General features: G+C 40.5%; 1 protein-coding gene across 1 annotated transcript; it reads right to left on the minus strand.

Annotated features, from left to right (window-relative positions):
* Positions 1 to 7,214: 7,214 nt before the first annotated feature.
* LOC137876786 (LIM/homeobox protein Lhx1-like) lies at positions 7,215 to 11,069 on the minus strand. The gene is made up of 5 exons (XM_068716589.1): positions 10,463 to 11,069; positions 9,583 to 9,803; positions 8,944 to 9,215; positions 7,879 to 8,035; positions 7,215 to 7,666 (listed from the first exon to the last, which is right to left on the minus strand). The coding sequence occupies exons 1-5, from the start codon at positions 10,630 to 10,632 to the stop codon at positions 7,290 to 7,292; spliced, it is 1,197 nt and encodes a 398-aa protein (XP_068572690.1). The 5' UTR covers positions 10,633 to 11,069; the 3' UTR covers positions 7,215 to 7,289.
* Positions 11,070 to 20,370: the final 9,301 nt, after the last annotated feature.

A 20,370-nucleotide genomic window follows, 5' to 3' on the forward strand; every position in this document is an offset into this window, starting at 1 on the left:
AGTCATAATCTCGCTAGCATACTCATAAGAAGTTATGGTATGCGCAGAGATGCTGACTAAAATAGCTGAGCTGAATGCAAACATCAGTCCAACAGCAGTGCTGTTTGAGAGGTGCGCCACATTAAAATGCATGCATTACAGGCATATCAGCGGAGCGTGGCAAGCCAACTCCCTATGGAAATGTTGGTCGGCTGCTTCTCATAGGGCCCGTGAAAGGGTTTATTTGTGACCAGTGTCCTCTGGCTCAGAAGGACAAAGGCAGCCAACCAGGGAAATCATTGTGCTTGACAACATCACATACAGTAGTTCCATCTGACAGCGTTGGTTTGAAACATTTAAATCAGACTGATGAAGATGTTTTTAAGTTATCGAGAAGCTGTCACTCCAGAAGGGTGGTGGAGAAAAGTAAAGATTGGGAAGGGTGACAGCAGTATTGCTGAGCATGGTCATACTGCTGCAAAAGCTGCTTCTTCTCTGTAATGTATTGACTGACTGGCTTTTGATCGCTTTGGCTGCAAAAAAGGCCTACGTTTCAGGTGAATGTGCTTTTAATGTGGCTCTTCACTTAGTGCTGTAAAAAGCTTAAAACAAACTTTTGACACTGGAGAAGACACCTGCAACACTTGATCAAACACTGAATCGATATGTGGTGCATTTCTCCTGGTGGCTCAGAGAAATGGGGGTACAAAGCAGAGGAGGTGTGGACCTGGCAGAAACACTATAGCTCATGAACCCCCCCTCCACAACTGCCGCCACCCTGGTCGTCAACCCCATTACACAGACGCATGCACACAGACGTTTTGCAGCGCAGAGCCTTTTCACACTTGAACATCACGCGCTTGATTGCAAATGAGAGAAGCGGCAATCTTCAATGTGTCTTTGTCATGTCTTTGTCTCAGTGTCCCCACGAACCACAATTACAGCACACAAAGAGATGTGAAGGAATGCAGCGGAGAATGTGTAGCATTGTGTCAAACCAACTGCAGACCAAATACCTCCTTGTGCCTCCATATTGCAGGATATTTCAGACCACTATTTTGCGTGTTGTTATTTGGCTTTTGACGTCTTTTGTCGAAAGCAAGATCATGACTAGTCAATTCCGCAGACTGGTAGTGATGATCATCTTCTAATTATGTCAGCAAGTTATCTCGACCAAAATTGGCAGCTGTTTGCCAGTTTCCAAATCATGAATTTGAAATTATCCAAAAAATGTATGTTGATAATTAATAATAATATCTAACTTTGCAAGGGCAGATCATAGAATAATTGAGAACATGTCACATTTGAATGCATTTTACTGTCATCATCCTCTCTAAAAAATGAACAGCAAGTGAAATGCTGATTAAAATCTTAACAAGCATATCTGCCTTGGCTTGTGCGAGTGAATGACTTGTCAGTAGCTATAACATGCTGAAATCTTCTCAGCACTTGGCCTTGCAGATTAAGCACTGCAGGAAAAGAAAGTAGGTGGGGAACACTCATGATTCTGTCCTCTTCAACTTTAATCAAAAGTACACTGACGCGCTGCAGCCCCCTCCCTCTCTTTCATAATAATGGGCCGCTAAAAATTCAGGAGGCAGGCTCCACATCAATCACTCGCCAGATTTGAGTCCAATGCAATAAATATGTAAATGAGAAGAAGCCAATGTCTCGTAGCTTGGAGATCAGCACAGGGAGAAAAAAAGGGAAAAACTGTATTAATTGCCCATGGCCAGAGGAATCCTATTACTGTGGGCATTGATTATAAAATTGTATGTGTGAATGATTTTCATGCAGAAAGTGGACTACCAAGCCTACAGCAAAATGTGAAGAAAGAGTCAAATTAGCAAACGAGGCCACATTTTGCAAGTGACTCAAAGGAAACAGCAACGACAAAAAGGCCAAATCTTAGTTCAAATAAGATTTAGATTAGAAAATGAAAAGGATTTCTATGTCAAATTACAATAAAGTATTATCCAATCAAAATCTCTGTCCAGTTGCGATGTTTAACGGCATTTACTTGCATTCAAGATTTACTTTCTCCCTTTCTCAGGGCAACCCAGGAGAATGGGGCACAGGATGTGATTCTTCTTTTACTCAATTCCATTGAAGTCGAGTCCATTAGTGCAGTGCCCTAATGGACTCTCCCCTGTAAGATAGTTGACATTTTCCCACACTACATCATGATGAGGAGTGACAAAATGGTTATAAAAAGTCTTTATATGAAGAGCTTTTATGCATTATGCTCACTTTTCCAAAACCAATTGAGTGAAACGACACCTAACACCTGACTACAGACTGCAAACACTTAGTAGCCAACAAACCGAGCTCACTCTAACATCAGTGTCATGTTTTGTGAAAAAAAAACATTAAGGGGACTAACTGCAAGTAGCTTTCAGCCAAGTCAAGTGCAGTGTATGTGAGCAGTCAAAGTGTCCAAGTGGTGGTGATTAGCACTCAGCTGTTTACCCAGAAGTGAAAAGACTAAATTCACTACTTGTTTGACAGGAATTCTCAGATTTCGGTGTGTAATATTTACAAAATACAAAATATGTACATACTTTTGGACACAGTTACATTTTTTCTGCAGTAACACAAACATATGTACTATATGTCACAACTCAGAGGACAGATTTATATTGTGCGTGGTTTGTCCTACAGTCGCCATAATCACTAGACTTTAATTGATTCACTGGCCTCATGTTTGACATGCAAATCTCTCACTTAATCATGGCATTTTGCTCAGATAAACAGGGATTACCTTGATTAACAACATAGCATTACCTCCAAACATTTGAAAGTAGTAGGCCTTAATTAACAGAACATGACCCCATTTAAAACCTTCAATAAATGTTTGTATTTTTATGAATATTTATATATTTATTTAAAATTCTTCTTTTAGTATAGCTATACTAGTGGTCTTTGGTATCCATCAACGTTATCTGAAAAGAGATTTGATATAATTGGATGATATATAAATATATGTTCATTAATTTACTCTTTGCTATGCACCTTTAACTTAATGAGGTGGACAACACAGTGACAACCAAGAATGCTATGTTAGAAGAAATACGGTCGCATTAAACTGAGATATGAGAAATAGACATCTCAACTTGTTTATTTGTATTATTGAGAACCACTCGAAATGCTAAATAGAGCATATAGGAAGTATGTTAAAGTCCACATTTTACTGCATCGCTGCAATCACTCTTCTTAGAAATGACTCCAACTCATAATTCCAACCTCTGTGAGAACTTGAGATGGCTGCCAAAAACCACTCTGGGACAAGAAACTCTCACTCTTTTGTCACTTTCCCTTGATACTGTATCATGTATATGATCTACTCATTTCCTCTGATTCCCACAGTTACAGTGGAATCAGCATCAAAACTCATGTACATTACTGAGCCTCAAATCAAAACAACTACAGCTCCCAATGCTTTCAAAGTTCAATCAGTTTCAATCAGCTTTTGAGAAAGGACGATGTAACGCAGAAATGCACTGTGAAATGAAGCCATGTGGAACAGATACTAATCCCGGAGCGGGATGGGACTGTCTGGAGTAACAACCACCAACTGATGAAGGAAATGGTGCCTCAAGCTTTTCCTCCATTAGCAGCTGGTCCCAGAAAGTCTGTATCTAACTGGACTCCATTTGTGGAATTTGTCTTTGAACAGCAAAATGATCTTATTTCCAGGGGAGGTTAGGGTCTAACTACGTAAAGGGTGAGTGATGAATATAGATGATATCTATATTTTTTTCTTACTGTCAACAAATCCCATGGAAAGACCAAAACAACAATGAATCTTCGAGCAAATATTCACTGTGTAAAGCCGGATATATCTTTAGTCCTTTGTGCCCGAGAGCTCCATTGTTAAAACACATCAATGAGCAACGCTGGGTGCCATATTCCTTCATTAACATAAACACATGTGGCACTGTAGTTATCTCCGCCAGGAGGATCATGCGATCGGTCGCGTGCATACGTGAGTGAGTGAGTGACTGTGCACCTCTGTCTGTCCATGCTACTCTCGCTTTGTGCTGCAGCAAACTGCAGGATACTTTGCGTGACCAGTGGCTGCATGCTCCGGGACCTCTCATGGTTGCGGTTACTCACTTTCTCAAAACACCTTTCATTGCCTGTTTAGGGGCCGCCAGTGATAACACAGAATGCATCTCCGATCGTCCATCCGCTACTCCGCACCCACAGTGGAAGGATAACAGTTTGTGGTGTGTTTGTTAAGCAGCTAACAGAACGGACGTTATGTTTGGCTAACAGCTAACAGACCTACCATACACACACTGCTGTAACTCTCGGCCGCTGCGGCTCGCTTTTAATGGTTTGAACAGTGTGTTTGGCCATGATTCTTGTTTGTGAGTTTGAATAGTATGTAGGTTGCAATGCCTTACATCCCCATCTGTGTCTAGATGGGGGGTTAGCCAATTGTGGGTTGTATTCATTCAACCACACAAAAGAGCAGTGGTCGTTGCAGACACACCTGGCGGAGATCAGCCCTCTATGGCATTTTTACTGTTGAAATACCCTATTTACTCTGATTTGAGTAATGTTTCATGAAAACTAAAGTGCCAAAGTTGAATTGAGCTATTTTTAAAAACAACAATGAGCAGGTTAAGGAAGATGGAAAGTATGAGATGGAATAACTTTTTGGCTTTGGTCTTTTCAGTGGATTTGTTGACAATAACAAAAATATAATTTATTGCCAGCTTTATCCTTTAATTTCACCCTTCGTGTGTCTCTTTTCTTTTGTTCATTAAGGGTGTGTTATAGAGAACTTTGGGGTATGTTGGCTTCATTGAAAGGTATCAGCTTGCTTCTCCAACATCAGGCTTGCCCTTCTTCGATCAAGTTTTGATCTTGTGGCCAACTGATGAGATATGAAGCCCAAAGTGAATCTTAAAAACATTCCAGTAGAAACAAATGTGAGAAATAACAGATCCACATCTATTTTGTCCAACAGTTCCCAGTTTGTGACTTGTCTCTCCTGCCCCTCCCCCAAACAGCTTCACTGATCTGCTCCTTCAGCCTCCTGCTTCGCTGCCCAGTGTGGTTCAATATTCAGCGTTCGTCCCGTCCTTCTTTGTGCTGCTCTCACCTTTCCCTGACTCTAGTCCAGTCGGTCATCATCCTCTTCTTCACTATCAACAGAAATGACTTTTCATTTCATGCAAGTTTATGGACGATTGCCAGATATATCAAGAAGGCTCTTTTCATAATGTAAACACACATGCAGTATATTGTGCTTAATAACTTTACTTTTTATAAATTTGTCTCTGAAAGGTCTCTTATAATAGAATGACTATGTTGTTGTTTGTTCTTAGTGTTTATGAACACCACTGTAAACTCATCGGATATATCGAGAAGAAAACAGGCAAAAAAAGGCATTGAAACATCTGTGGTGTTGTGTGTTGTCACAGTACTGAGCAGACATCAGCCACTCTATAAACCTGACAGCTCACTAACATTTGCATAGTGATCCGAAAAGAATGCTGACCAATTGCTCCTGGATTTGAAAGTTCATTGATTGCTGGCTATATGTTTCGTCTGGATTAGCCAACACTGTCAGTAACACCACAATGAGCAGCTCTAGCTTTGTTGACTGTGCTGCAGCAGACCGGTCTTTTTTTTAAGAGAACCTCTCCATCAAATTAATTTTAAAAATCCTAAATCTCCTTGTCAAGATGTTTTGGGTAAAGAGCTACCACTTAACAATCTGTAACAATAGAAAATACTAAATGTTACAGCAATTAAACACAGGTAAACGGGACACATTGTTAAAGGTGCTCTCCATAGAAAGAAAGAAAAATGTATGTGAATACATTGAATTAGGAATAATTAATAGTTAGCAAGTATACGTATGTATGTATATTTATTTAGATAACTAAGTACTGCCACTGGTTTCATCAGAACACAAGGAGGATGATAATGAAAGTTCCAATACTGTTTGGAAATTAAGTTGCTTCCTTAATTGATCCCCTATTTCATCTCAACAAAGCCCTGTTCATTACACATTTAAAAAGTCAAGAATCCCCCATACTTGAAAGAACTAGTACTATATTCCCCCCCAAAATAATTAACAAATAAAAATGATCAATATGTGTTTTATTATACAGTGAATGGTCGTAAACATCGGTCTCATAAACTTAATCAGAACAATCAAGTATGTCTCATAAAAACAACATTGCTGCTGCTGGCAGTGTGTGAGACCATCAATGTGAGTAATATGACATTTTGATCCATTAAGACAAAAAACATTTTGATTCTCGGCTGTTCGGCTAACTGAGCTGCAAGTGACTGTTTTCACCAGAAAAACATGCTCAGATAATTAAGAGAGGAAGTGAACACTTAAAAAAATGTTGCGTCTCACAACTAAAGGTGCAGGATTTTGCCGTGCCATCATTTGGCAACGGTTTATTAGTATTCTCTGTTTTTTAAAACTTTTTTTTAATGAGCACATAGTACAAACTAGCACAGTGAGTGAAATAGAACGGCTACAAAAGTTTGGTTGGTTTGCATTAAACGGTCTGTCCATCAGTTTTATACAATGCTGATATTCAAACATCTGAATACTGGAGCTTTAAGTAAACAGTTGACTGTTCTCTACACTTGTCCATCATTCTGTATATACTGTTGGACTAATGTTAAAGTCAAATCCTTTTCTGTTACATATAACATTTTCAGATTAATAAAGATATCCCTTTGAAGGCAAATATGTGTTGGCAATGAAATAATTGAAAAGGGAAATGACTAAGAAATAAATAGGAAAAAAAACAATGTTTCCACAGTCCTGAGAGAGGTATTTGGTCAAATGTATTGAACATCACAATCATAGTCTGTTATTAAATGATAAAATCTTGTATTACACATGAACTCGTGGATGGAGGGGGCTATTTGTCAGTATGCTTTAAACGCTGAAAGGTGATTTTAAAAAATGCACCTTCACATTAACTTTTCATGGACACTTGCATCAAATATGTGAAAGACCAGAAAAAAAACAGATTCTGCAGCATCTAAATATGTTTGTTTATTGCTTGATCAATGAAGCCCAGCACTGCGAATGTATTAATGTATTTAATGTATTAAAACAATCTATTGATTGGCTAGTCAATAAACAATTATACTGACATACAAATATAGAGATTTATAAATAGTTAAATAGAGCTTAACAAAAATACAAGGAGATAAATAAATAAATAAATAAATTAGTGTATTTAAATAAAAAATAAAAAAAATATTTGAAGTTGAATTGCCTTCAAAATCCAAGTGTGCCTTGTAGTTGGGTCTCGGCCGGTTTACCAGACAGTGCCTTCGCTCATTTCTGAGGAGGGTTGTGACAGCTGGTTGGTGTATCCGTTGTCACTGAGGGACACAGTCGTGTAGGGTGTGCTGGGGCCACACATCTCACTGGAGATGCTGTGCATTGAGCCCGGCATATTGGGCTCTGGACTGGGTGAGTCCGCAGGATGGTGAGAGACTGTGTCAGAGAAACAGTGCACCTCTCCGGGACAGTGGTGCCCTGGATGGTGGTGGTCCATTGCTCCTAACGGGGTGCCAGCAGGGACAGAGGAGGGCACAAAGCCCAAGTCTGCAGGAGTCTGAGCATGGGATGATGGTGGGCCTTGGTAGTACTCATAATTCCCTCCTGAGCCATAGTATTCACCAGGATAGTCTGCATGCATATAAATATTTAGACAGAATGTATCAGAATTTTAAGAAAAAAATATACACACTATAAATTGATTTTTTTGTTTTTCAAAAATTACTACTGACTACATGAATCTAAAGAAGAATATGTGATTGATATTAGTAAGCAAGTTCATCAAAATACTTTTTTTAATTTCCAAGGAAATTATCAACCCATCCCCAAAACATACAGCTCACCTCCATAATAAGAGAAGTGTCCAAGCTCCTCTGCCTCCAGTCTCTCTCCCAACGCCCTCATCCTCCTCTGGCCGCGGAAAAACACGTGTCTCCGGCCGCCCAGAGAGCTCAGCTGCTTCATGCGTCTCTCTTTGGACCTCCGGTTTTGGAACCAAACCTTTCGGATAAAAAAAAATGACAAAGTGAGCAGCGTGAGTGACACAAGCAGGAAAGCAAAAAGGACAAACCACAAGAAAAGACGTCCCCTTGTACCCGTTTCTGCTTTGCAGGGCCCTGTGAGCGTCACATCAACGTTTTCGGGTTTCTCGTTGCTTATAAATGTGTATATTTCGATAATTTAAAGATCGAAATGAGTCAGTTCCTTAGTATTTACTTGCACTTTTTGCCATAAAAAAATGGAAATAGGATTCAGGTCGAAATATCACATTATTAGGTTGTCTAGAAGTTGGAATAAGGATTTCTTTTTTAAATGCGTCAAAAATAAATGTGAACTGATGGCCATTTAGCCGACTGAAACACAATTTACCTTTAAGCATTTCGATGTCGAAAACGAAGCATCAATCCAACAGGAAATTGTATCAGGGGAGCCTTTTTAAAAATGTCCACAAGGACAAGAAGCTAAGTGAGTCCTGCTTTTAAGGGTTTTAGGAGTGCAATGGGAGTAAAGATTATGGATAAAATTGGTTTGGAAACCCTGTTTGAAAAAAAAATATATATATATATATATATATATATATATATATATATATATATATATATATATATATATATATATATATATATATATAAAAAATCTGCAGAGGATTTAGAACCAATCCCCTAAGAGTGTGCCCAAAAGTCACAAATCACAACCGTTTTTTGTGTCCATAAAAGCTTTTCAGTGCGTTTTGGTATAGCCTAGGCTAAACTGGTTTTATTCTCTGTTGTGTTAGTCCTCGAGGCATCATGTAATGTTAAAACACTGACTGTGGATGGAAGTGATGCGTCCTATGGATGAAGATGGATCAGCAAATGTCACTCGTTGTCAACTTTTTGTTTTATTTTTTCTTCCTTTTCTCCTTTTACCTGAATGACTCTCATGGTGAGACCGGTCTCCCGTGACAGCTGCTCCCTGATGTGTCGGGTGGGTTTCGGCGTGGCCGCAAAAGCCGCTTTCAGGATCTCCAGCTGCTTGGCTTTTATGGTGGTCCGAGGCCCGCGTCGTTTCCCGACGGCACTCTGCTCGTCATTCTCGTTGTTGTTGTCTTTATCGGATAAATGTCCCGTTTCCGAGTCCTTCCCGTCGTCCTGCGGGTCCTGGGAGTCTGGAGAGAGACTCGGGTCGCTGCACGTCGTGACTGCCATGAGAATTTGATACGCTGTGTGTTAGCACATGGGTCTGATAACCTAAATCATTCCCGCAAAACCCTCCAGGAAAACAGTGGCATTTCTAAAGTGAGTTATTAACATAGCACCAATTCCAAATGTGTTCATCATAATGTATTATATTACCATCGATATTCGGAATAGCCCACTATGATGGTATCACTATAAATATATATTCTTAAAGGATTACACCAAGAAATCTGCTGCTGCTAATACTAGTAATACTACTATTAATAATAATAATAATAATAATAATAATAATAATAATAATATTACAAATTATTTATTAAAAATACTTTCAAAACATTAAACTACTTTCTGAATGGCTTGATTGATCACCTGAAAGGAGGATTGTGTCTTTTCCATTGTTATTCTGATAGTCCTCCTTACAAACAAACTTGAATTCGTCCAGGATGTACAGTTCCTCTCCGGTGGAAAGCTGTTTGTTACACATCACACACGTGAAACAGTTCAGGTGAAACACTTTGCTCTTGGCCCTGCGGACAAGATCGCTGGGTAAAATCCCTTGGGCGCAACCGTCACACTTGGTCCCAAACGTCCTGTTGAAGAGGGAGAGCAACAGTCAGGGGCAAGTTTCAGCAGCATATATGTTGTAGAGTAATGACTGAGATAACTTTTTTTATTATTATTTATGTTGAAGAAAATGAAAGATGGGTTCACAACAGAGTTCATTTCTATCAGAGGACAATAGTCCACAAACAAAATGCAGCCTTGTGATGTATTTCAATTCAATTAATTTCAGAAATAATATCAAATATCTAAAGCCTAATCTTAAGTAACGTGAAGAATAAATATTACACTAATATGATATAATAACCCTATTATGAGTGCAAATTCATTGTAGGGCGTGTATAACTAACAGGCCTACTGTGACAAAACTATATCATGTTTTTTCATTAATAAACTATTTGTTCATGTAAAACAAAATTCTAATAAACAAAAAACTGACATCTGCAACATTTACACAAAGTACCAGCTCCATCGGTGTTTATGGAACCCCTGGTAGAACACAGTCCAGTGGTTTTAATACAACAGGCCCCATCAGCGTTTGATCAACATCCATTTTTTCTTTATTTTGAGCGGTTTTTTTACCTTGCGTTTCTTTTTTATTGGCTAAAAAAATACATTTGACAGCAATTTTATTTCTCCATTTTTTTGTTATTGTAAATACTAAAACACAAACACTTTGGATGCTTACCTAAAGAAGTCGTTCTTACAATACAGTCTCCCTTCTCGTGAAAAACACTTCTCTGACAAAGTGCATTTGCATTCGCAGCACTGGACACATTTGATGTGCCATGGTCTGTCCAAAACTTTCAGCAAAAACCTATCAAGAATAGGCTTTTCACAGCTGGAACACTGAAGCATTGTCCGGAGTTATTCCCAGCCCCGCGTGAGGGAAATATACTACTCTGTTGATTCTCTTTCTCCAACGTCCCAGTTACCTCGGTGTTGACTTGCTTGGGTATGATCCCGGATATCCAAATGTATCCAAATTAATCGGAAAAATCACACCACCATCCGTGAGATTATATGCAGCTCTTCTGTTCCACGAGGCAACAATCCACATGTGGCCGACAGCTCCGAACGACAGGTTGACTGTTGAAAAAACAGCATTCCTGGTACAAAATTATAGGTTCATCGCGGGCCCATCGAGATCATCTGAAGTGTGTGAATTCACGGGTTAGTGCAGAAAAAATCAACCTACCCACACTGCGATGTATCCCGAGTGGTGTCTAAAGTAGAAAAAAATAACGATGACATGCTATCAGTGCGCTCAGCCTTGTCATTTGTGTCCCATTTTCCCTCTGATGAGCTCTCAGTCCGGGAGAAACGCTGTAATGAGCGCACCTCTTAAAGCTCAGCCTATTGCCTATTAAGAGACGTGTGACGTCAGCTTCACGAGAAACCTATGAGCAGCCTTTTCAATTCACTCCACCACATGTACTTCAGTATTATGTAAAGGAAGTACAAAACTATGGTTGTGAAAATAAAATAAAATAAAATAAAATAAAATACAGTTTGAATCACTTTGAATTAATAAAATAAATTATGAAACAATATATTTTTCTATGTCTGAGAAGAGACACAGAGAAACAGGTATAACCAGAACTTTAAATAAAGACATGACAATAATGCTTAATCATTGAAAATTAAACGGGTCCAGAGGAAGTTTTTTCTATGGTGACACTGGCTGCCCATGGAGCTGTAACGGGAAAGAATTAATAAGAATCCCCCCAAAAAATGATATCTCCGCCCTCCATCAACGCTCTCATTACAATAATAACCAGTTTCTCTCTCAAGGATAGCCTGCTGAGGGTCGATGATATCATACGAATAATGATTGCCTGGATTGTGTGGGAGAATAAGACTGCATCAACGGCAGATGACAAATGATCAGCAGGCCCTAACCCTTCAGTATGGGGACAGATGAACATGCCCAAGCTTTTCACATGGATGAATGTTGCGCCCCAACATTATACTTAAAGGACATGGATCACTAATGGTCAGAATATCTGCGCCATAGGCTGTCTGCTAGATGTTATCGCGCCGTGTTGGTGCACTGGTGAAGGAGATAGCGCGTCTCCCCGTACAAGCTCCCAGCTTTGGTAGTCCCTGATATCTTGTGATATCTCAGCTCCCGACAGATAACGTTAAACGCGAGTGAGTGAGTCAGCTTTATCCCACCCAGAGTTTTGTTTTTTGTTTTTGAAGGACAACATCACAAGCTGAATGAAACATGTGCGAATGAACGGATATAAATATAGCTAGTAGAGTGCCAATGGTTGCATGTGTGCACGTGCATGCCTCCAGTTTCTGTCTATTTAAAAAAAAAAATCAAATTTCTTTCATATACCTATACTGCATACACTCAAGAATACCATTTTATAGCCTAAATTCATACAGGCTTACAGATCTTTTTATTGGATAAAAATGTATGTGTAAAGTAAACGCATAATAAACTGTATCCTAAATGCACCACAAGTAGTTTATGCCAGCAGTGGGCATGCTTTTAAAGCATGTACAACACCTCAATGCACTCTTGAATCCTAATAATACACAAATGACATGATAGCATGAAGACAATAATCTCTGAAAAATATAATGTGTGACTTTGTCTCTTTTGGTGAATTACTAAATGTTAAATTGAACACTTTCTACTGTCAAACACATTTGCCAAATATGCTTTAACTCATTAAGGAATTAAACTGTGTTGAATGCATGACTTCATGCACACTATGTTGGTGCACACATCCCTGCCAGGAAGATCTCCAAAGGAGAATGCCTCATGTTGCAATGTGTTGTTTTTCAGATGTGAGCATAGAATATCCTCTTGGTTCCTCACATATTCTGTATGATGCTAATAGCATTAACCTACAGATTACTAATTCTAAAGGCTTAAGACTTCTCCTACATCTGTTCTGTTCCAAAAACCTGATCTCACTAGCCTAAATGTAACAGTGGGTGACAATGGAAAGACCAGAGGGGAAAGTAATTATCTCTGTGGTATCCTAAGTGCGAGTCGTGTGGATAAGTGTCTCCTTCTGGGTTTGTGTTTCTCCATTAAAGGTGTTGATTAGAAGCCTAGCCCAGCGAGCTGGCCCCCTGCATCACTCCAACACACAAGAGGTCTCTGTGCAGCACTGGATTCTGGCAGGGTGCACGCTGTTTGTTTTGGAATGAAAAAAGCATGTCATTAGTGTTTGTTAATTGCAGCTAATTGGCCCTAACAAGATGAACAGGCCACCCACTGGGACCGTTCATACAAATAATTTGTAGAAAACAAAATTAATTACTAGATGCTAATTAAAGTCAATTAAAGCTGATTAGGTAGTGGTGGAATGGGGAAGTTATAGACGGGAGGGAAATACCTGGCAACACAATATGGCATGGCAAATAAATCCGACAGAGAGCTCCCCACTGTGAAACAGGATGGCCTTTACCCTTTCACTCCCTGTATGTTCTCAATGCAGCTTAGCAGAAGTCTCAATTGTTCCATCAGAATCTCACCTAAGGAAAGTGATAACATGATAACTACCTAATAGGATGAGGATTACACTTGGCAAAAGTTTGATCAAGAAGACTCAGACTCGTCGTCAGCCTCATTCACTCGCTCTTTCTAGAATCTTATCAGTTTGAAATTATATAGGCAATTGGCTCACAGTTTTACAACCTTTAATGGTCTTCTGTACCATTTGATACGGCATAGTTTGAGCTAAATTTGTTATATTTAGCTCAGCCCGATGGAGCATTTTTAGCGCTGGTGGAAGTATGTTACTGTAAGATAAAAAAAAAATAAAAAAATCAGGGGAGCACTCAGCTTGCTATTTTAAAGATGTTATTTAGTTTCAGAGGACTCACTGAACAGAATAAAATGTATTCTGATCGAGTACATTTTTTTAGAATAATTATTCATCCTAAAAAGAGTTTCTTGTAAAATGTTTTATCATTGTGTACTGAAAATGTCTTTTAAATAAAAATGTGCCTTAAATGTAAAAAGGCATCTTAGCTGTTTAGTACATGCTCATGAATGGAAATGAGTGGCCAGAAGATGAAAAAATTTGAAAGGAGAAACTCAGAAATGCAAAAATAATTACATTTCTATTGTTTTTGTGTAATACTGATCTTTCCGGTCTTTCTAATATTAAGTTTACCCTTATTAATATATTACAAACATTTAAGTGTAACGTAATACAATTCAACAACACACAAACCGCCTCATAAATGAAAGTTGATCCAACACCTCTCTGAAACAGTTATAATGTTATAACCTGTATGAAGGCAGGATGTATTGAATGAAGGGTTATGGTATCAGTCCACATTAGTTTTTAGCTCATAAACTGGTGACTGAAAATGTGTGGTACCAGTGTCTCTAACTGTCATTAAGCACAGTTTAATATCCATTTCTGGCCAAGGAACATACCATCTGCACCCTCCCTGCTCTGTGGTGGAATGAACTTCCCACTGACGTCAGGACAGCGGAGTCGCTGCCCATCTTTCGGCGCAGGCTGAAAACCCACCTCTTCAGGAAGTGCTACCCTGAGCCTTCCACTTAGCACTTATTGTATTCCTTCTAGCTTGTTGCACTTATTGTATTCGTATTACTTATAACACTAACTGTTTTTCTTGTTTCTGCCCTGTACTTTGGCTCTGAGTTATGGTCTGCTTCATGCTCTTAGATGCTTGTTTGGAAAAGGAAATGTACTTATGACTTCTGGTGACTAGTAGTTCTTTTGATTACCAATGTTGATGCACTTATTGTAAGTCGCTTTGGATAAAAGCGTCTGCTAAATGACTGTAATGTAATGTAAATGTAATGTAATGAGTCAGCTGACCTCCTGCCTTCACTGTTTTTTAGAGCTGAGAAGTGGAACAGCATGGCGTGGCATTTGCAGTGCTCAGCATACAACACAGAGCTATACTGTCTTTGAGCATTCTCTGCTTGACTGAATTAGCATAATACAGGTAGCACGGAGAAATGCAGGGGGAATTCAGAGGTACGGTCATGCAGTATGGGCTGAAGAAATACAAAGTACAATTACTGGTTTCTATCCATTTGACAATAGCAACACATGGTGAATACAATGGTCGCATTTAGAGGTAACAAAATGCCAGAAAGGCAGCTCCTCTACGCAAAAACACACATTACTAAAGCAGGAAGAGCCATCAATGCTGGGCTGACAGCCATAGAGTGAGGGGCAATCTATATTGCACCTCTACACTGACTTGTCAAATCATATTCAGGGTTTTTGTCTCATTCACACATGCATCTCCATCTCCATCAATCTAACACCTATACATGTATGTTACTGATGGTTTCCGCTGGCCTCATTACAGCAGTACCAATAGTGGCACAGAGGGAGTGGGAGTAATTTTCTTTACAGACTCCAAGAGAGAAAGGCAGTCCACATTAAGTCAATGTTAAAAACTCTCTTCAGAATCAAACAGCTGTTGTGGAAAATTCACCAAGAAATTAATCCTGATGATCATGGTTATTTTGTGTTAGAATACAGTACACCTTTAAGAATAATTCTCCTTTTGTCAAAGGTGTGCTGAGGCGGCGAGAGAGATCATTTCATGCACACCAGAGCTGGTAAAATGCTAGCAGCGCCGAGTGCAGCGAGCGGTGGGGTTCAAGCAGTGTCGCGTTGTTTTGCACGAGTGAGTAAGAGGAGACCGACAGAGGTGGGAGGGTTGGGGACCTACCCCATATGAAGGGGACGGAGAGTGATCTGCCTGAGGGGCTGTTCAGTGAGAGGGCCCAAGGGACAGAGGCCCGCGGCCCCCGACGATGATGGTGATTGATGCAGGCACAATTCAGACACCCCAGACGCTGCAGCAAATTAAAAGGCTATTTTGTAAAGTTGTAAAGGGGCAGAATGGCAAAAGGGGAGCGATGAGTCCCTTGCTCTGTCACACCATCAGCCGCTGTTTGGTTGCCGTGGTGTCATCAGCCCCTTGGGGAGGAGAGCTATTACAAGCCTTTCACGCTCACTCATACTGCACCGCTGAAGCTGCTTGTGCACATATGGGAGAGTGTGTGTGTGTGTGTGTGTGTGTGTGTGTGTGTGTGTGGAGGGACGGTAAATATGGATCCATGCACACGAGAGAGACTGTAAGGCTATCCGGGAGTCAGTGGATGAAAGTCAACAAGAAAATATTGAGGAAGCATCCATGGGGAACTTAGTATGAATATTTTTAAGAAGTTCTCAACTAACAAGAGTGACAGCAGCAGTGCTTCCTCCCTCTGGCGCATTAGCTCCTTATCTGTACATGATTTACAAATCATTCATCCTCAATTTGAATTTCATTGACCTGGCTGACCTGAGGATGCACCCATCGCTGGGTGTGTGGGGAGAGGAGATAGCGTCGGGCTATAGGCAGAGCCGCCTTCGGGGAGGACGGCTCACATGCCAGAGGTCAAACCAGTGTCAAGTGGGGAGTGAGGCCAGCTGAGCTGCCTTGGCCCACGCATTGTGCTCATCACCGCAGCTGCTGTCAGTTATCAAGAGGGCTTGTGAAAGAGGAGGCACAGAGGGCCGGGGGTGGGGAGCGCAGGCCGCGTTGACAGAAAGGAGCGTGCTTGTGTGTGGGATGGGGGGGGGGGGATTGTTTGTTGGAGCTTGGGGGCATATGGTCCTACCACCGGAGGAAAAGGGCCCTTTTCCACGCAACACATGCCAAGTCTCTCACAAGCAGGTCACCTGCCTCGCATCTCCAGGCTGCTCAGAAGAAACAGGTTTAAATGTTGTCAGCTTTTATTTTAGTTATTCAAAATAAAAAAGCTCTAAATATATAAGATAGTCTAGTTTCTATAGGAAACTATAGATTGAAATAATACTCACTAATCAAAACCCAAATATTTGAATATGTAAAATAACAAAATAAGGTTAAAAAAAGAAATAAGTTAGGAGTAAAAAACAAACAAAACTAAATTGTAAATTTCCATAGGGAAAACCGATATGGAAACAAGTTCCATGTTGCTAGTCGGGGGAATGTATTTGAGGCTGGAGTGTAGAGGCTCGATTCTCAGACCCAGCAACCCCGGGTGAGGTATAATCAGCCTTACTGCTGTAGGGTCACGACTCTTGCTGGAATGGCTTGACTGGCCTGTAGCAGCTTGTCACTTGCTCCCACTCTGCCCAGCCCCTTCCACTGAATACTGACAACAAGGAGGGGGAGCCCACTGTATGAATCGATCTGCGCTCACACAGATATGTCCCGCTAAGAGGTCACCAAGGCTGGGTAATATGTACACTGCCGAGTCAATAGGAAAATATTAGCCAAACAGCTTAACAGAGAGGGAGAGAAAGGGGGGGTGGACACAGGACACAGACACTGCATGCATGAAAGGATGCATGTGTCAGACATCCCCAGTCTGCCTCCCCTGGTGCATCTGTCAGTCTCTGATCTCCGAGTTGTATGCAAGCAGGGGAGTCGTAGCTGCGGCATTAGAATAAGACTGCAGGAGTGCCGCAGACAGACTGTGTCCTGATGCTGCCGCCCACCCTTGTCTTTTCAGCTGGGCCTTCTCATGCTCACCCTTTCATTCCAGCAGCTCTTTGGGACCGGCCTCGTCCCAATGCACTAAACAGATGGGCGTCTCACAAAGGGCCATGCTTCTTGGCAAGCTGGTGTCCTACATGGCTGATTACACCTAAACACCAAACCTAGGATTGATACAGTGACTCGCGGTCGCGTTGTGCAATGGGCAGACAGAAAAAATTAAAATAATAAATAATGTAGGTTGCAACCTGTCTGTATTGTTTGCAAATATTCATTGATACCACTACTGCTACCTTAGATGAGGGGGTTAGGAGCTGTTGGAAGACATCATGCATACACGTCAACAGTAGAAACCAACATAAACATTGACATATTTGATTTGCTGAAAGAGAATTTTAAGTGAACAGAGCAATCTCTTTTTTTTCTAAATACTCAAGCCATGCAGAGTGACAGACAGAGAACTGACAAAAAAGGGGATAAATCCAACTAAACTTAAGCAACACTGTCGAGAGATCAAAGCGTTGTAGTCAGTGAAATCACCATTCTCATAATTCTTCTTTTACAGCATCCTTAATCATTCACTTCTTGCTAAATATTAAACAGCTTATTTTGAAAGCACCTGTTGGTCTATAATTAAGTTATATATCATGTACAAACCTTGGGTACATACACAGGTCCCTCTTCTCTTAAGCAGTGTTTATTTCTCAAATCCAGTCTTTCCCTTCTCACTGATAGGAGTGATGTCACTGTATATGTGTGTGTGTGTGTGTGTGTGTGTGTGTGTGTGTGCGTGTGTGTGTGTGTGTGTGTGTGTGTGTGTGTGTGTGTGTGTGTGTGTGTGTGTGTGTGTGTGTGTGTGTGTGCGTGTGTGTGTGTTGATGTGCAGGTGCATCCCTATGTCCATTCTCATCTGCGTATGTGCACAAGTGATAGAGAGCAACAGAAAGAAGGGAGCGAGTACATGACTGTATAGCCAGACTATCCACATTTTTAATCAACATAAAAAAAAGAATAACAAACCAACAAACTGGGCTCCTTATCAGCAGCTGTGTCCTTTCCTTCCTCTCAGACTGCCCTCCCATCCCTGTCTGGCCTCCCAGATATGCTAATCGCTATGTAAGAATATCCTGTTGGATAATTACCATACATTACCCTGTGCTCATCTCCGGATTAATTCTTCATGTGAATAATCGCATTTGGACTCCTTTTCCAGCCCAATGTTAAAGGTGAAACATGGGTAAATACAATTTATACCGGTCGTACATTATAGTACGGAATGTGTTACCTCCAGGATATTGTCTGCAGACAGAGATGGCTGAATGAAGAAGATTATCTCTTCAAACATAAACTGTCCAGACTGCTGGATTTTAGAGGGTTGTAAAACCCTCACCAGAGGCTGTTTTCAGGGGTGGGTATCCTGGTATCATCCTTTGTTATTTGTTGGTTTTATATTTGTGTTTTGTATTGATATCTTACAGTGTAACTGTCAACACAAAATACATAATTACAGCATGAATTAAGCTTTTTTTATTGTCTAATTCAACAGTACACATTTACAAATTGATATACTCTAATTGTAATTAATTTTCACACAAGCTTTACTATGTAAAAGTATCAAACAACCAAAAGCATGCAGCCTAATAATCATCAGCTCTTTCATCTTTCTTTATATCATTCTATATTTTCAAGAACCTACAGTTTGCATGAAACAACAGATTCCATTTAATATACAGGCTGAGCTATCATAGGACAAGACCTAAATTCGGTGTTATTCAACCTTCCATTTTATCACAGCCATTGACAAATCGTTAAAGATTTAGAATAAAATTGTTGGGGCCATTACAGAACACTTTCCAAATCACTTACAGACATTTAGACACATTTTGAAAATGTGACATCTGAAAATGTGTCAATGGATCAATGCATTCTCTTCACATGATACTACACATGGAACCATCCCCTTTATTGAAAGACCCTCCCCTATTTTTATATCTCATTTGAATATATTGAGTGAGCCATCTGTAAGCCATTTATCTACATCAAAAAGCCGTTAGAATTGCCGTCTCCTCCCCCTGGCCCTGCCTCCAGCCCGGTCGGCACATACAAATCAACACATGCATGCATATGTTGCTGCAAGCAAGCGCACACGTGCACAAATGATTTGTCCGACATGCCTCAAAAGCCTTGATGTATCTTATCACCATATTCTTACACCCAGGATTCATTTTTACCACTCTCTTTTCATCATCTTTCAGCCCTGCAACAGGGTCAGTAGATGTCTGTCTGACATTCACCAATAGCCTTCGTCATGGACGCAGGAAGCTGTTTTAATATGATCCTCCTGACAACTGCCTACGTCTCTGTCTGCAGACCTTTCCACAAAGACCTGCTGTGGCGGTTGCACACATGACCCTTGCGAACACAACATGAAAAGCACTATTGCAAGAGTAATGACCAAATTTAACACTTTGCCTCAGCACACCTGGGTTCCAGACAAGGACCGTATATTTCCTCTGACAGTCCCAACATCTCTGCAGAGCGCAGCCAACCAGAACTTAACTGGCAGGGTCAATATCCCTGGAGAGAGAGGAGTACTTCGGAGAAAATAGTGCATTTGCGGGCTCTCATTTGTGGCTGCATAAAGGCCCAGAGGGCAGAGAGGAGGACAGAGCTCTCTGTTAATTCCTACAACTCTGGAATGAGACGGGAGACAGCAGTATGAAAGTGTGTTTTGTACAAGGGGACTTGTTATTAGAAATTGGTCAGGTAAGGTGGATTACCTCACGCTGACATTTTAAATGCTGTCTGGAAATAAGTTCTATAAAGTCTCATCTTTAAATGTTGTGCATTAATTGTATAGTTCCCTATTGACACGCAAACATGCCATAGCTGGAGAGATTGATATTAAAACCTTTCTATTTCAGGCAAAAAGAGCTGGATAATTGTCCGCTGGTGTCAGTGAGCAGCAGTGGCTTTAATAGCCTGCAGGGCCCGAGGCAGAGGCAGAAGTCTTCATTCAGCCCCTACAATGCTAATGTGCTAATCTGTTTCCTTCCAGCACGCCCGAGGGCTTTACACAGCATTATGGCCACAAAATAG

Source organism: Cebidichthys violaceus, unplaced genomic scaffold (assembly GCF_023349555.1).
Source record: "Cebidichthys violaceus isolate CVI_PGR_0920_01 unplaced genomic scaffold, fCebVio1.0.p SCAF_20, whole genome shotgun sequence".
Classification (NCBI taxonomy): domain Eukaryota; kingdom Metazoa; phylum Chordata; class Actinopteri; order Perciformes; family Stichaeidae; genus Cebidichthys; species Cebidichthys violaceus.

Coding starts and splice junctions, on each gene's coding strand:
- LOC137876786 (XM_068716589.1), bottom strand. CDS start 10,632: ATGCTTCAGTGTTCCAGCTGTGAAAAGCCTATTCTTGATAGGTTTTTG. Junction 9,804..10,462: donor TGTAAGAACGACTTCTTTAG/GTAAGCATCCAA, acceptor CCTCTTCAACAG/GACGTTTGGGACCAAGTGTG. Junction 8,036..8,943: donor TCACCATGAGAGTCATTCAG/GTAAAAGGAGAA, acceptor TTTATCCGAAAG/GTTTGGTTCCAAAACCGGAG.